This window comes from Enhydra lutris, unplaced genomic scaffold (assembly GCF_002288905.1).
Source record: "Enhydra lutris kenyoni isolate GAN:26980312 unplaced genomic scaffold, ASM228890v2 scaffoldscaffold54, whole genome shotgun sequence".
NCBI classification, from domain to species: Eukaryota; Metazoa; Chordata; class Mammalia; order Carnivora; family Mustelidae; genus Enhydra; species Enhydra lutris.
Genome location: NW_019154138.1, coordinates 10445367 through 10463012, shown reverse-complemented (window position 1 = coordinate 10463012; position 17646 = coordinate 10445367). Strand labels below are relative to the sequence as shown.

Genomic DNA, 17646 nt, shown 5'->3' with positions numbered 1-17646 from the left:
AATCCTTTGGACTTTGGGGAACAAGTGGAATACCTTGAAAGAAACTATAGATAGAACAGGGATGAAGAAATGGAGGGGCAGTGGCGACTTTAAGTTTCTACAGGAGCCAAGTAGGTAACAGAAGCAAACAGCGAATGTAAAGTAAAAAAGGGATGTGAAATAGGAGAGAACTGGTGAGCAGCCTCCGTCCTCAGTGTTGAGGAGTGGTAGGGAAATGACAACACGGAGAGAAAGTTCAGGATTGCAGGTCTTGTGGTTTTTTTTTTTTTTTAAAGATTCTATTTATTTATTTGACAGACAGAGATCACAAGTAGGCAGAGAGAGAGGAAGGGAAGCAGGCTCCCTGCTGAGCAGAGAGCCCGATGCAGGGCTCGATCCCAGGACACTGGGATCATGACCCGAGCCGAAGGCAGAGGCTTTAACCCACTGAGCCACCCAGGCGCCCCTGGTTTTTTGTTTTTTAAGATTTTATTTATTTGACAGCACAGGCAGAGGGAGAAGCAGGCTCCCCACTGAGCAGGGAGCCTGATGGGAGACTCCATCCCAGAACCCTGGGATCATGACCTGAGCCGAAGGCAGACGCTTAACCAACTGAGCCACCCAGGTGCTCAGGTCGTAACTTTTTTTTTTTTTTTTTTTTTTTAAGATTTTATTTATTTGTCAGAGAGAGAGAGAGGGAGAGAGAGCGAGCACAGGCAGACAGAATGGCAGGCAGAGGCAGAGGGAGAAGCCGGTTCCCTGACGAGCAAGGAGCCCGATGTGGGACTCGATCCTGGGATCATGACCTGAGCCGAAGGCAGCTGCTTAACCAACTGAGCCACCCAGGCATCCCTCGTAACTTCTTTTTTAAATAAAAATGGAAATCCTGGTTTCTATGGGAGGTCTACGGATGCTTGAAAGTTGGCAACTAATTCAGTTTGTTGTAAAATGATTTGCAAGCAAGATGCAAATAGTAGGTTGCCAGTGCGCAACCTTTAACATGAAGTCATGTCCTCTGTTGACAGACATCTAGCAGTGGCACCTGCTTAGCATCTGTCCTGCTCAAGGTTATTCTGTCCCTTCTGCTTAGTGCTAGGAACCATTCAAGATGGGCCAGCTACTGAGCAGACAGTGGAACAGGACTCGGGCCCATCCACAGTGTTTTTTGACAGGGAGGGGGAGAGAGGAAAGTGAGCTCTTGTTTTTCTTCACTCCGCAAAGGGAAGAGTACACTGGGGAGCAGGGGGCTTTTCTGTGTTCCTCTTGCTAATGGAAATAACCCGGCAAAAGGAAGTGAATGGGCCAGGTTACTGGGAGTCTTGGAAATATCTTAAAAGGAAAAGCAATAAATACTATTAACTGATCCATAAAGGGACTGACTGCTAAGTCTCTTGTCTGGAGCCAAAGGTTCAAAGTTGGCTGCCAAGACCTCAACCAAGAAAGGAACTTAACCACCCTGCTGACTTGTTATTTTTAAACATGTATTACCAGCACACCCTGGACTAAGTCCCATTCCTCACTGAAAACAGACCTGGTGGGTGTGAACCTGATGCTTCTCTCCTCTGTTCAGACTGCTTCACCCCTTCCGAGTTTCTCAGGCTCTAAGATGTTAGCGTGCTTGCACGTGATGGGGGAGGTGGTTTGCCCACTCAGAAGAGTCATGCCTTTGTTCTGTTACAATTTAAGGTATAATAGTTTCCAAATCTGTGTTGATTTTTTAAATATTGGTTTCCTGTTCTTACTTTTGGGCATTCTGACTCAGTATTTCTGAAATAAGGCTTGGGAATCTATTTTTTAAAATAAGAGAAAGAAAACTTCCCAGGTGGTTCATATATAGCTGACCCATGGGCAGCCATTGGACACCATTAGATGAGACTGCTTCAGGCTTGCATCTAAACCAAAGCCCAGCTCATTCATACTCCTTGAAGAAAACCATTTTTTAAGATTTTATTTATTCGTCAGAGCATGCACACACAAGCAGGGGGAGTTGCAGGCTCCCCACTGAGCAAGGAGCTGGATGCAGACTCGATCCCAGGAACCTGGGATCATGACCTGAACCGAAGGAAGGCTCTTAACTGACTGAGCCACCCAGGAGTCCCAACTTGAAAAGAATTTTTAAAACTCTTTCCTTACTTCTTGGCTTGGGAATTTGGTGGGATTTTTTTTTTCGTTTTTTGGGTTTTTTTCCCCCAAAATTACTAGTTTACTGTTTTTAAAAGATTTTATTTATTTATTTGTCAGAGAGATAACAAGTGGAGGAGCAGCAGGCAGAGGGAGAAGCAGACTCCCTGCTGAACGAGGAGCAAGATGCAAGAGTCAAATCCCAGGACCCTGTGATCATGACCTGAGCCAAAGGCAGAGGCTTAACCAACTGAGCCACCCAGGCATCCCACTAGTTTACTCTTATAACCAGTAACTAAAAGACCAACTTTTTCAAAACAACAATCTTATTTTTTTTAAGTTGAGATTAATACTGCGACTTACATGTCTGATAAAGGACTTGTATACAGAATATATAAAGAACCAGTACAAATCAATAATCAAAAGACAACTTGATTAATGACTAGGAAAGGGGTCTGAATAGACAATTCTCCAGAGAAGACGTACTGATAGCCAATAAGCTACTAACAGCAGGGAAATACAAATCAAAACCTCAGTGAGAATCTGTTCATACCTGTTAGGATGGGTATAAACAAAAAGAGAAGATAACAAGGGTTATCAAGGCTATGGAGAAATTGGGAACTCATACACTGCTCCTAGGAATGTAAAAGGGTGCAGCGGTTTTGGAAAGCAGTCTGGCAATTACTCAAAAGTTTAAACAGTTACCATTTGACCCAGCAATTCTACCCCTATGTAAATACTGAAGATAAATGAAAACATGCATCCATACAAAACCTGCATATGAATGTTTGTCGCACTGTTATTCACAAGAGCCAGGAACTGAAAACAACACAAATGTCCAGTCAACTGGTGAAAGAATAAACAAAATGGGGACTAGCTCAACAATGGACTGTTAACCAGCAATAAAAAAGGAAGTACTAATACATGCTCCAGCATGGAGGAACCTTGAAAACAGCAGGAGGCAAATGTTCTAGGTAATGAGAAAGTCACATATATCAGTCTGAGGTGCATGTTCTTGTGGCACAAAGTCACATATGACTGTTTTTATGAAATGTCAAGAATGGGCAACTCCACAGAAGCAGACAGTAGATTAGTAGTTTCCAGGGGCTTAAAGAAAGGAGGAGTGGCGAGTGACTACTCATAGTTACAGAGTTTAGGAAGAGTGATAGCACTGTTCTGAAATTAGGTAAGTTGCAAAACTCTGAATATACTAAAAACCACTACTAGAGCCTTTAAAAGGTTGAATTTGGGGGATCCTAGGTGGCTGGGTCCATTAAGCATCCAACTCTTGATTTTGGCTCAAGTCATGATTCCAGGGTCTTAGGATCAAGCCCCACATGGAGCTCCCTCCACACCTCTCCCGCTGCTCACTCTGGGTATGTGTGTCTCTCTCTAAAACAAATCTTTTTTTAAATTTATTTAAGATTTTACTTACTTGCTTATTTATTTATTATTAGAGACAGCAAGTGGAAGGGAGGGCAGAGGGAGAAGCAGTCTCGCCATGGAGCAGGGAGCCTGATGCAGAACTCCATCCCAGGACCCTTGAGATCAGCAGAAGGCTGACAAGCCACTGAGCCACCAGGCACCCCAATAAATCTTTTTTTAAAAAATAAAAAGGGTGAGATTTATGGTAAAATTCCTAAAGTCCAATAGTTACTTATGTTTCAAAAATTTGCAAATCAGACATCCTGCAAGTGATTAGTTACACAAACTGGTATATACACCATGGAATGTTCCTCAGTAATAAAACATACAGGTTGATACACAACAACTTGGATGGATCTCTGGGGGATTATGCTGAATACGGAAAGCCAATCTGAGTACAGACTGTTTCATTCCATTTATATAACTTTTTTTTTTTTTAGATTTTTATTTATTTATTTGGGAGAGAGAGAGAGAAAGCTCAAGAAGGGAGGGGGCAGAAGAGGAGGAAGAAGCAGACTCCCCACTGAGCAAGGACCCTGACGCGGGGTCCCTGGAATCATGACCTGAGCCAAAAGCAGACGCTTAAACAGCTGAGCCACCCAGGATTAAAACTAACAGGATCAGGGCGCCTGGGTGGCTCAGTGGGTTAAGCCGCTGCCTTCGGCTCAGGTCATGATCTCAGGGTCCTGGGATCGAGTCCCGCATCGGGCTCTCTGCTCAGCAGGGAGCCTGCTTCCCCCTCTCTCTCTCTCTGTCTACTTGTGATCTCTCTCTGTCAAATAAACAAATAAAATCTTTAAAAAAAAAAAAAAAAAACAAACAAACTAACAGGATCAGCATAGTGAACTGGGCCGGGAGAGGACCTCAGGTCATTACTGTGGGGTTGAGGATTCACGCAGCTGGCACCATCCAGGACTAAAGCCGGCGGAAAACTACAACTCCCAGCGTCTGCCTTGCCGCTGGATCTCGGGCGGTCATGTGACCACGGCTCACGTGTCCCTGCTGCCGGCTCGGGCGTGAAGCACTGTAGGTAGGTGACAGGAGCAGAGGGTGTGGAGTTAAGTCCCGGGCCTGGGGTCTCCGCTGCGGCAGTGTCCTGCCCACTCCCTGCAAGGCTCTGAAGCCCGAAGTCCTGGGTCCCCCGCTCGCCCTCGGTTGGGCCGGGTTTGCCGCGCGGTAATCCCGGACGGTCTCCACCCGGTGCTAGGCCGGGATCCAGTACTGGCGCCTCCCTGTCCTCCCTCACAGCAGCCCCTTCGCCTTGCTTGGTGTCTGAGGCGAGCCCCGGGTGCGTCCCGGGTGCGCCCTGGCCCACTTCCCAGTGCAGCCCACCCTGCGTGTTTCTGGGATCCAGCCACAGGCTGGACTAGGCGCCCGCTCCCATTGGAATGTGAGGGGGCCCAAGGCAGTGGTTACAACTCTGGCTTGAGCCTGGGGACGTCAGCCTTGTAGTTCTGACTCTGCCAACTACCGGCTGTGACATTACTCTAGCCTTTTTCCTTCCCTGGGCCTGATCCCCTCACTGATCTGGTGCTCCGATCTGTGAGTTAGCGTCACAGCTGCTCAGTTCCTTTCCTTCTGCTGACCAGCACAGAAACGGCTCAAATTCTTCTCTCTGCTAACAGCAGATTTTAGGTGAAGTTTTGAGAAAGAAGAAATTGGGTCCAGAGGGAAGTGAAGAAAATCAGATCCCAGATCTTTGGAGAGAAAGAGCTGTAAGGAGCAATACACCCTCCACCATAGACCATCAGGTGGAAATAGCAGGTAAGCTGGGGGTTGTGGAGCTGAGGACTTTTTGGGGAAGGAGAGCTGAGAAATCTTGGACCAGTGCAGAGACCTCTGTGTCTGAGATGCAAGCAGGGTGGATGAGGAGGTCTCACGACTCTGCGGAGTGCTGACTTCACACGGCTCTCTCTCGAGCTGTGCTGGAAAGCTGGGAGCCCCAAACTCTACCTCCACTACCCACAGCTTTGATTTTTTGCTGAGTTACTGGTTGGGTAAGGTTGCAATAAGAGGAAGCCCTGTGGCATCTGACTGATCTTTCTGGACTTGGAGCTGGCAGAGAGAGATTTCCTCTGGAGCTGGGTTCCTTGGTTGCATGCTTGGTGACGGTTGTCTGAGAGCACCCACATTCTTCCTTTAACCTCTCAGGACTGTACGATTCCCATTTTTGTTCAGCCATCACCAGGAGGAGAAATGAGAAACATCTGACGGTCTAGGGGCTCTCAATAGCCATTCTAACCGCCCCCCCCCCCCCCCGCCGTGTACTGAGGGCATCAGAGGGATGCCTCTGATGGGCAGTGGTTAGGTCAGTCACCCAGGAGAAAAACGAGAATTAGCCTTGAATTTTGAAGGGCTTTGGAAGCTACGCAGAATTTAGACTCTGGGCCAGAGGGGGGTGTATGGGACTGTAATACACGGAAATACTGACAGTTCTAGGTGAGGGCTGTTCTTGCAACCCTGTGAGGTAGAAACAGGCTGATAGAGATCCAAATCCTGTTCTCCCTCTGGCTAATATGTGACCCTGAGTCAGTGATATGATCTCTCTGGACCTTATGACCACTGTGGTAAGAATTGAATGAGATAAGATATGTCCAGGGCACCTGGGTGGCTCAGTGGGTTAAAGCCTCTGCCTTCGGCTCAGATCATGATCCCAGGGTCCTGGGATCAAGCCCCGCATCGGGCTCTCTGCTTGGCGGGGAGCCTGCTTCCTCCTCACTCTCTGCCTGCCTCTCTGCCTACTTGTGATCTCTGTCAAATAAATAAATAAAAACCTTTAAAAAAAATTTTTTTAAAAAGAGAGATAAGACATGTCTGTGATACTCCTGCCCAGCGTGTAGCCTCTCTGTAGTGCTGATATGTTAGTACGCCTCTGTTTTATGTTTATCTCTTACTGACCCTAAGGGTCTGTAAGCCTGAAGCAAGCAAGATTCGCAGGGGATATATTTCTTTTTTCTTTTTTTTTTTTTAAGATTTTTTATTTATTTGTCAGAGAGAGAGGGAGAGAGAGCAAGCACAGGCAGACAGAGTGGCAGGCAGAGGCAGAGGGAGAAGCAGGCTCCCCGCCAAGCAAGGAGCCCGATGTGGGACTCGATCCCAGGACGCTGGGATCATGACCTGAGCCGAAGGCAGCTGCTTAACCAACTGAGCCACCCAGGTGCCCCCTCAGGGGATATATTTCTGTCTCCGCCACCCTACACTCTGGCTCCCAGTGATGTGTTCTGCACAGAGGCACACCTGGATTTGAATCTCAGCCATCTGACCTTCAGAATGTCAGTTCAGCTTTCTGTGCCCCTCTCAGGATAACAGTAGTACCTGTCTCTCCCATCTAGGTTGAGAAGAGCTGGGGCTCACAGGCAACCTGGGATAATAGTCCCAAACAGGCTGGTGCCGCCCTCCAGCTGAAGGTGTTCCCTCAGCTGCCCCAAGGATGTGATTGTGAGGCCAAATCTGCAAACCCAGTGGGAAACAGGCTCCCGGGGCCATGGCCCAGGTCAGCATCAACAGTGACCTTGGCGAGTGGGGCTCGAGCATGGACTCTGGGGAGCGGGCCCGTCTGCTGCAGAGTCCCTGTGTGGACACGGCCCCCAAGAGTGAAGGGGAGGCCTCTCCTGAGGGTCTGGGCAGAGGTACCACTTCCACCCTTGGGGCCATCTTCATCGTCGTCAACGCCTGCCTAGGTGCAGGGCTGCTCAACTTCCCGGCCGCCTTCAGCACGGCAGGTGGGGTGGCGGCTGGTGTCGCGTTGCAGATGGTGAGTGCACTCGCTGCTCCAGTGGAAATGCAGTTCAGGGGCTGGGGCAAGGCTCTTGACTTCATTCAGAAGGGGGGTTTTGCATCTGAGATAGTGGTAGGTGACACCTGCCACCTCTGTCCCCACCCGCACCCTTGGCAGACAGTACTAATCAATTCCAGCATTCTTTCCTCTGAGCCCAGAGGAGGCTTCAGAGCGCTTCCCAGCAGTCAGGGAAGTTTGGACATCAGCCGCATATTGAATAATTGTGTAGTTTATGTCTTAAAAGCGGGCCCTTGTCTTTTAGAACTACATGCTGAAATATTTACTGGTGAAATAATTTAGTAGCCTGTATTTCCTTCCAAATAATCCAGAGTGGGAGGGGGCATAGCAGAAACACGATGGGCCATGAACTGGTTATTTTTGAAGCCGAGTGGTGGGTGAATGGGGGTTCATGATACCATCCTGTCTACTCTTGTGTACGTTTGAAATTTTCCACAAGACTTTATTTCTGTTTTGAGAGAAAACCTCAGTTCGGCAGCCTTCAGCCATCTGGTAAAGTTGCCGGCAAGATTAGACTCATTTAGCGAGCTGGCTTTGGGCATTGGCCTCATCAACGCTGTGCAAGCCCAGACTGCCGTTTGCTGCCAGGCCTTCCACACAGCCTCTGGCTCTGTCCTGCCTGCAGGGCATGCTGGTCTTCATCATCAGCGGCCTCGTCATCCTGGCCTACTGCTCCCAGGCCAGCAACGAGAGGACCTACCAGGAGGTGGTATGGGCCGTGTGTGGCAAGCTGACGGGAGTGCTTTGTGAGGTGACCATTGCCATCTACACCTTTGGCACCTGCATCGCCTTCCTCATCATCATTGGGGACCAACAAGACAAGAGTGAGGCTCCCCCTCGGGACCTACTTCATCCCTCCCCCTCAGTGCTGGTGCTCCCCGGGGGGAGGGGACAGGCACAAACACCCGCCCAGGGCCTGGCCTGGGTCCGGCATTCTTCTGCGAATCCTCCCTCCTGGCTGCTGAGCCCATTACTCTGATGGAGGTCCTGAGGCTCACCGGAGGGGAGGGCTGCAGCCTGCATGAGCCTGGAGTGATATTCCCTCCTTTTTTCCTGTGCAGTTATAGCTGTGATGGCAAAGGAGCCTGAGGGGGCCAGTGGCAGCCCCTGGTACACAGACCGAAAGTTCACCATCAGCCTCACGGCCTTTCTCTTCATCCTGCCCCTTTCCATCCCCAGAGAGATCGGCTTCCAGAAATATGCCAGGTTCGGAGGCCCCACCCCAGCCCAGGCCAGACGGAAACTCCTGTCACAGGCAGCTAGAGACCCAGGCACTGCTGGAGAAGCCCTTTCCTTCTGGGGCAGCAAGAGTGGGCAAGGCAGGGTGGAGCAGGGCTTGCAAGGCTTCTGGCCTAAGATTTCCCTATGTGTCAGCCACAAGGAAGACAGTGGCCCTTTGCATCAGTGAGAGACTCCGTCCCAAATGTCCTTGTCAAAGAAGGGACAGATGATAATCAGGAGTGTGAAGGCAGCTTCCCGGCAGGGCTGTGGTTTTCCCAGGGAGAGTGGATTTTTGATCATTTGATCATTTGATATTGTCAAGCCTGGCCCAGTGTTCCATGTAGTTTGGTATGAAGGGAGAGGACTGGCTTCCTGGCTCAAGGTCTGAAAAGCTGTGTGATTCTGAGCGTTTCCTGCAATCTATATTTGACAGGGTCACACTCAGCTATCTCCGGGGTCCCCTTTCATGTTGACATCCCAGCCCTTTTCCCTCCAGCACCTCCTAGTTCTCAAGGGCCCTACTCGCAGCTGTCACCAAGCGGGGGCTTTACTGATGGAAGTAACAGATGGGCTCTGAGGCCCAGTTTGAGGAGGCTTTGAGGAGCTGAACCAGTGCATTTCCTCATGGTTAGAAATGTCAGTCTGGCCCCCTCTTGGGGACCAGCTCCCTCCAAGCTGTGACCAGTTTCTCTAAAACTTATTTCTTTTTTTTTTTTAAGTTTATTTATTTCTACACCCAACATGAGGCTCAAACTCATGACCCCAGGATCAAGAGTCTTATGCTCTTCTGACTGAGCCAACCAGGCACCCCTCTAAAACTTATTTCTTATGCATTATTTTAATCTTTGTTTGGAATAGTCCCCCAATTCACTCAGTAGACACTGTGGTCACTAGAGCTGAGGGTGGATACTCCCTGGGGTGAAATCAGGGAGGGAAGCTGGGGCTGGGGAAGAGGAAACTCAGTCCATTCTTTCTGGCAGCTTCTTGAGCGTCGTGGGCACCTGGTACGTCACTGCCATCATTATCATCAAATATATCTGGCCAGATAAAGAGATGACCCCAGGGGACATCCTGACCAGGTGGGTAAGAACCCCCAGGGGAAGCCACCACTTGGGCCCCAGGAGGTGCTGGGCCACATAGGTGCTCTTCTCAAGGCTCATTGGCTCACCAGAGCTTGACTCACTAGTCATTGTAGGAAGGAGGCAGGAGGTCCTTATCTCTTTTTATTGGAGGGAAGAGTGAGGACCAGGGATGGGGAGACTTTGCCACCAATATCCAACAGATGAGTTGTCATGAGACAAGACCTCTGGTTACAGAGACTACCAGAGTGGACTTGCACGTTTTTACAACTTGTGCTCGTTTAATTTCTTTATCTTCTGTATGAGGAGAAATTGGTTTTGTCATTTAAGACCAAAAAAAGTTTCCTGTTTTTGAAAAAGAAAAGAAAAGAAAAGTCCGGTACAGGAGCCAGAAATTCAGGATTTGGGTCTCTGCAGGGTCTTCCACAGCCCCAGTTTACTGACCTGTGAAATGGAGATGTGCCCTCTCCCTGTTTCCAGACTTAGAGGGGGTTAAATGTGTAGAATAGTGGTGGGGGAGAGCCCTGGTGGCCTGAGTGAAGCAGGACATGGGGGTGATCGGTGGCTCTGCATGGGGTGCACATGCAGCAGATTCTTGTGTCTTTGTCCACAGGCCAGCTTCCTGGGTGGCCGTGTTCAATGCTATGCCCACCATCTGCTTCGGATTTCAGGTGCTGGTTGCAAGGATCCTGTCACCCTCTCAGCTCGTTCCCCATTCCGGGCTGGACCCCACATTACAGGGAGGATGGGGACATCCTGGGAGGAAAGACAAAAGTCAGGGCCCTGGGCGTTGTCCTTTGTCCCCATGGCTTTTGTCCCCCAACATACCTCCCTCTGGAAACCAGGGAAAGGATCACTTTGCCTCATAACTGTAACCTTCATCCTGACAGTGCCACGTGAGCAGCGTACCCGTCTTCAACAGCATGCGGCAGCCCAAGGTGAAGACCTGGGGTGGGGTGGTGACAGCCGCCATGGTCATCGCCCTCGCTGTCTACATGGGCACGGGTGAGTGCTCCCCTGCAATGGCTGGACTTGGAGTGCTCCCAATTTCCCTCTTTGTCTCTATGTCCTCTGGCCCAGCTCTCCAGGGGGACAGCCCTGCACTTCCAGCATATCAAACACTTCTGTAGGTGTTGGCTTGAACTCAAGCTGCCTTAGGCCTCCTCCCACCCGAATGAGAGAGCTGTATTCATGCATTCATTCAGCAGGTCTCAATCAGTCCCTAGTAAGTGCCAGGAACTGTTCCCAGCATGGGGGATGCTGTGAAGATTGACAGCCATGGTCCTGCTCTCATGGAATTGATGGTCTAGCCAGAGAGAGCCTTACACAGTAAATCAGGAATCAGTAAGGCATTCTAGACAGTGGTGAGTGCCACTGTGACAGTCAAACAGGGAAGTTGTGAGTGGGACTGGGAGAGGTGGGGATGGCCACCATGGATCACAGAAAGGGGATGGTTCACAGAAGCCTCCTCTCTGAGCGGGTGGCAACTGGGAAGGCCCCAGTGATGAGGAGCCAGCATCTGAAAGCAGGGACAGAAAGGTCTGGAGTGGACAGAGTTGGGAGCAGGCAGGGAGGCCAGACAGGGCCTGTTGGGCCTATTGGGCCTGAGGACTGTTGGGAGCCAGAGAGGAAGCATTTCAAGCAGGGACACATCTTGGCAAAAAATGGCTATGGGTGCCACGCAGGGAACGGTTTAGATGACAGTGCGGGACCAGAAGACAAGGAAGCCCAGGCCCTGTAATTCTTTCCACAGGTGTTATGGGGCCAGCACTGTTCTACCTCTGAAGACAAAGCCAGGAACAGGAAAGGCAAATAGGCAGAGCCTCTGCCCTTCTGGGGCTCATGTTCTGGCTGGGGAGACACATGATGAACAAGTGTTAAAAAAAGAAAATGCAGAGAGAAAGTAGCAGTCTGAGGAAGATAGAGCAGGGTGACATGAGTGAGTGCCCAGGGCCGGGGGTGGGGGGTCATTGTGGATGGGCTGGGTGGGCGCGTTCTCTGAGGAACGGACATCTGAGCGGCGACCTGAAGGTGAGGGGAGGAGGGCGTGAAGGGCTGGGCAGACAGAATGTTCGTGCAGAGGAATGTGCTGGGTGAGCTCAAGATGACAAAGGTGGCAGTGGGGATGGAATGGGAGAAGTCAGGGAGGAGGCCTCGGGTCCCACCCCGACACCGTCTTAGCCTCCAGAGCTGCTCCAGCACCCTCCCCATCTGACACTGCACCCAGGAGTAAAAGGTCCATCGCCTTACCCTCCCAGGATCACCTCTGCCCAGCCCTCTTGTTCCTGTCCTCAGGAATCTGTGGCTTCCTGACCTTTGGAGCTGCTGTGGACCCCGACGTGCTGCTGTCCTACCCTTCCGAGGACATGGCTGTGGCTCTTGCCCGTGCCTTCATCATCCTGAGCGTGCTCACCTCCTACCCCATCCTGCACTTCTGTGGGCGGTGAGCACCCTCCCCACTCCATGGGGGTGCTCCCTCCCTGTCCCTCTCCCCTTTTTGAAAGCCCTTTGAATGTGGTCCTTTGACCTTCTCTGAGTCCTCTAAGAACCTGTAGTCCAGGTCCTTTCCTGAACACCTAGCCTTGTAGGTACCTGAGGAGAATAATAGCATGAGTTCCCAGGGGGTGAAGACATCCTGGGCCGGGCCAGGCACTGAGCGTATCACATCCACTATCCCCTCCGGTCCCCATGGAGTACCGCTAGGCCTACTTCACACAACAGGAAACAGGCTCAGAGCTTAGGGCCATACCCCCAGTCTACTGGCTCGAGGTCTAGCTCCAGGAACTGGAGGGGGGCCTCTGAGCCACGTCCTTGTGGGCAGGGCGGTGGTCGAAGGCCTGTGGCTGCGCTATCAGGGGATGCCCGTGGAGGAGGACGTGGGGCGCGAGCGGCGCCGGCGCGTGCTGCAGACCCTCGTCTGGTTCCTGCTCACCCTGCTGCTGGCACTCTTCATCCCTGACATCGGCAAGGTCATCTCGGTCATCGGAGGCCTGGCCGCCTGCTTCATCTTTGTCTTCCCAGGTGGGGACCCCCGCCACCCCCCACAGCACTGGCCCCCCAGGTCTCTGGGCCTCCGCTCCTCCTTTGCGCTCCTGCTAGTGCTTATTAACCACCCACCTCAGGCTCCGTGGCTGAGCCCCGCCTCTCCTGAAAAGAAGATCCAGATGCTTTCTCCACTTTGCTGATGAGGCGATGAGGGGAAATGAACAGACTCAAGGCTTGAGTAGCAGCTTATTTGACCCAGCCTGCACTCCTAAACCTTTCCTTCACGCATCGGTCGCTGCGTGACGATGAGGGGTCGGGCTGGTTCATCTTGGGATAGCCCAGAGGCTGATGGGGTCTGGTGGCTGCACACTGATGCAGAGGTCGGGAGACGGACACATGATGTCTGCCACCACGTCCCCAGGAAATGGTCCCTTGGGCCCAGCCATGAGTTCTGCCTGTACCCACTTTACTCCTCCCTGGGAGACCAACTGGAAAGGCCTTGCCACATTGCTTGGAGCAGTGGCGGCCACACCTGCTCAGAAGGGCACAGGGAAGGGCCCCAGGTGTGGTGGGGGCTGCTGCCCCTGAGCTCTGTAGCTCGAGTGCAGCCCATGGGGTGCCTGTCAGGTGCCTCAGCTGTGCGGGGAGTGGAGACGGAGATGGGGTATCAGGGAGGAACACACACAGGCCCTTCTCGACTCACTGTCACCACCTCTTGATAAAGGGGGAGGGGAGGCCCCAGTGAAGGAACCCACCTGAGCTCTGGGGGCCGCCTCTTCTCTTCCAGGACTGTGCCTCATTCAAGCCAAACTGTCTGAGATGGAAGAAGTCAAGCCGGCCAGGTAAAGCAGGGCACCCCTGTGGTCCTGTCAGGGAGGTGCTGGATGAGGGATGGTCCGGTGGGGGCAGGGGGGCCAGAAACAAGGATCAAGAGACTTGTGAACTTGAAAGCCATAAGAGTTTTCTAAATCCCTTTTTAAATGGGTGGCACATGCTGGTTGTAACAGCTTCAATGCTACTGGAGGACTTCAGAGAAGAGTGTGGAAGTCCCTCTTCCCCCTGCAGCGCCCTCCCCGCCGCATCCCTCCTCCTGAGAGAGCTCTGTGTGCATGAAGCATGCGTGTGTATGCACAAGCATGTGACGCTCTGTGTCTAGTTGGGGTTCTCCAAAAATGGCTTCATGCCAGACTCCTAACGTTTGCGGTTCACTTAACCATGTGTCTTAGAGATCACTGTCAGCACAGGAAGATCCGTCCACTTCTTCCCTCTTTTGAGGACTGCAGAGTGTTCTGTTTTGTGAATGCATGAATACTCTTTCACCTGGGCGATTTGGCACACCTGTTTTGAAGATCTTAGTAGGATCAATTCTTAGAAGGGAATTACTGAATCATGGGATGTGCTCCTTTTGACTTTGGCACATGGGTTCAAATCTCCCTCTAGAAAGGCAGTACCACTCAGAGTCCTAGCAGCAGAGAGTGTGAGTGCCTCTTCTGCACAGCCCTGCGAGGATTGTATGGAACAGTCTTTTAAATTTCTGTTAGTCTGATAGATGAAAAATATGACATTGTTTTAATATCCACGTTTTCTTGAATAGCACAGAGGTTGAAAACTGGTTGCAAGCTTTTTAAAAAAAAATTAATGTGCAAGTAATATTCCTTATAAAAAAAAACTTTAAAAATATTAGTCTAAGGAAGAAAATTAAAATCATTCTGAATCTCAGTACCCTGTTGTACCCTCTTAATGCCCTGTTGCTTTCTTTGATACATTGATTTGCAGATGTCTGCTTTTTTTTTTTTTTTTTTGTAAATGGAATGGGTCACATTCCACATGAACTGCTTTTCCCTGAACATATTTCCATCAGAACATATGCATTCTAATCCTGGTTCTGCCCTTGGCTTGCTGTGACCAGTCCATGAATCCTATTAGGTCTAGGTCTACTGACCCATGGTCTAGGGATCATATAATCTAGTCCCACATATCTTTGTATGAAAAGTCACTTAGAAGTAGGAAGTGCCTACCCACAGGAGAAGTGGTATAAGTTATTACAATAATTAACTGATAGATAGATATAAAGTCTGCAAAGTCAAGGATGGGTTGACTGACTAGGCCCCTCTCTTCCTCTGCCCTACAGCTGGTGGGCGCTGGTCAGTTATGGTGTCCTCTTGGTCACCCTAGGAGCCTTCATCTTCGGCCAGACCACAGCCAACGCCATCTTTGTGGATCTCTTGGCATAACCACTGCCTCCAGGCAACACATGGCCTTTGCCGCTGGACCCAGGAACCCATCTCTTCAAGCTTTGGGGCCACCCTGAGTCCAACATCATTCCCCTTTACTGGTGGGATGACATCTGGACATCCTTTTCCAGGGACAGTTCTGGAGTGAGATCAGGCCTCACACCTCTGGACAGATCAAACCTGGTTTCCCTCCTGCTTTCCAGTCCCAGCAGTGTGAGGATGGGCAGGGGAAGGTCTTGGGTCACAGAAGAACCTTCCTTGCCCTCCAACGCTCAATTCTCCATGCTGAAAAACACAAGGGAAGAGTGTCAGAACATCTCAGAAAAAAAGAACCCAGTCTGACTTAACTATGGAGAAAGAGTGTGGGCAGAGGGCCACCACCGTCCTCTGCAGAGCAGCCTGTCCTGAGCAGGACCTGCGCTCGTCACCCTGGGACCCCGTGCCTGCCCGTTGTCAGCCGCTTGGCCCACAGTGGCTTCTCTGGGATCGGGCAACTTCCAAAGGTAGCACAAAAGTCATACAGATGCACAGAGGTAGATAGAGTCATGCCTTGTCCACCCCATCCTGGGGCCTCTTTCCCCAAACCTGAGGGTCCAGGCATCCCTGTCTTCCTCCATTTGCAGACATCATCAAGTCTAATGTTTACAAACGGTGCCAGCCCGGCTCCGAACCAGAGGCCGGGGGCCGTGCCGTGCTGCCACGGTGCTGTGAGGACTCCTTGGTTAGTTTTTCCCTTGGTAGGACGTCTGCTTTTCTCTCTCCGGTTCCAGGTGGGCCCCTCAATTCAGAGGCACAGGTTGGGTGATAGAGAAGGCTGGAACTTTCCAAACCCATGAAGGCTGGGCTAGTCAGGGTCCGGGGGAGCCTCTCTGATAGCTTCTCTTTCAGTGACTGCTTCTCTTCTGCCTGCTCTCTAGTCATCTCTCTCCTGTCAGCCCTAGCAGGGTAGCCATCAGAGAAGAGCAGCCGAGTTGTCACTGACTGGGCAACATTTGAGTATAGTCACGCCAGTGTGGAAGTTTCCCTTCCAGTCCAGATCTGGTCTGCTCCCTCCCTTCATTGTTTCTTCACCCCCTACCCCATTTTTCTAGCTCAGTCTCTCCTCACATAAGCCTGGGGGTAGTAGACCTCCCTTCTCTTGCCCGCTTCTGCAGCTCCAGGGGTCCACTGGGCCAGCCTCAGCCGTCTGTCAATCACACTGAGGTCACACATGGATTGTGCCCCAGATGGGGTGAGGAGGGACACTGTTTTCCTGATCTGCATTCCCATTTTTCCTTCTCCGGCTGTTCACTTCGACCAAACCCAGGCATTGAATAGGGCTTCCTCCACCTGGAACTCACAGCATTTCCTCAGCCCCTCCTTCCCAAAACCTCCATAGCACAGGTGAGCGGGACCCCACCCAGCAGCCCACCACTCAGGGCAGTGAGCTCACAGGAGCAGAGGCAGGCTGGCGGCGAAGTAGGCTTCTGCTCAGTTCCCGGCCTGGATGACCACCTTTCCTCACATCCCTGTGCCCCCCTCCACCCACCCTCAGCCCCTCAGGCAAGACCCATGCTGCTGCTTTCTCTCAGGCCCTGCATAGTGCCAGGCCCTTCCAGCGCCCATCCCTGCCAAGGCTAGGAGGTCCAGTCAGCAGGGCTGCATAGCCCCCTGAGGTTGGATTTCAGCTAAGGGATGGGGGATGTAAGGGGAGTCCTCGCACAGAAACAGACCTGTCAGGAGAAGGAGCTGGAATCTGGCCATTTGGCCTAACCTCAGGAGCCCCCTGCTCTGCCCTCCCTGCCAGGGTATTTTTTGGTTTCTTTTCTACTCGTGCACATTCATACCAGGGAAGATGGTTAATAAAAAGAGGCTGTGCTGCTGAGCTGTGTGGCCTCCGTCTGGTGCTGGGGACAGAGTCCAGGCCACTGACTGGAGGGAGGTAGGCTGGGTTGGGGGAGGGTAGGCGGGGACTTTTGGCCTTAATCGACTTTGACCTGTCTCAGGCGTGAGTACTGCCATGCTCTCTTCATCCAGATGGGAACATACAAGCGGTTCGTGAGGACTCCCCTTTCTTCCACATCCCACCAGCCCTTCCCTGCCAACCTGGGGATTTCCCCCTGGGCTCCTGTCCCACTGCCTCTGCCTTGGTTCAAGCTCTCCTCGAATTTTCCCCACCCCATATGGCTTCAGACCGGGCTCTGTGCTGCGTGTCTGGCTGACCTCCCATTCTGGGATGAGCTTCAAACTCCTGAACAACCACCGTCATCCCTTCAGAAGCATGTGTTGAGCAGGCCCCAGTTACAGAGCCCAGGCACTCACTGCTCGGGGCTGGCAGGAAGGCACTCTGCAAGACAGCAGCTCCACTCTCGGACAGATGGGTAAGACTGATGCTAAGCACGTGGTCACACAAGTGCATACTTGCAATTTGTGATATATGCCAAGAAGAAAATGTAAAGAATGTTCTCTTTGGGGGCCTGAAACTTGTCTGGGGAGTCAGGGAAACCTTCCTGGAGGAAGCGGCATTTGAGCTGGCCCCTGAATGATGAGTAGGAATAAACTAAATGAAAAGAGGTTAAGAAAACCTTTACAGGCCATGGGAACTGCATGTGCAAAAGCCCTGTGGGGAAGAATCTGGTGTTTGGTACTTGGCATTTGAAGAACTGAAAAGTGGGCATTGTTTGCCAGGTATTGCCTGAGTGAGGGAGCAGGGATGAGACTTGCCTCTAGGGTGAAGTCTAACCAGCTCATCTTCCACCACACCGCCTTTCCCTCCTGGTGGGAGTGGGGACTCTCCAGGAAAATACTTCTGAAGTGGCCTAGTACT

The 17646-nt window shown here is 51.4% G+C and overlaps 1 protein-coding gene across 2 annotated transcripts; it reads left to right on the top strand.

Annotated features, from left to right (window-relative positions):
* The first annotated feature begins 5228 nt into the window (after positions 1-5228).
* LOC111157432 (solute carrier family 38 member 7) lies at positions 5229-16685 on the top strand. 2 transcript variants are annotated; one of them, XM_022518829.1, is made up of 11 exons: positions 5229-5289; positions 6858-7279; positions 7947-8145; positions 8383-8527; positions 9523-9621; positions 10235-10292; positions 10512-10626; positions 11917-12064; positions 12443-12642; positions 13394-13448; positions 14782-16685. In XM_022518829.1, exons 2-11 carry the CDS (start codon positions 7010-7012, stop codon positions 14915-14917), a joined length of 1425 nt encoding a protein of 474 aa, XP_022374537.1. In that variant the 5' UTR covers positions 5229-5289; positions 6858-7009; the 3' UTR covers positions 14918-16685. The 2 variants fall into 2 exon arrangements, with proteins under 2 accessions (XP_022374537.1, XP_022374538.1); XM_022518830.1 differs by having other exon boundaries at positions 14738-14894.
* The last annotated feature ends 961 nt before the right edge of the window (positions 16686-17646 follow it).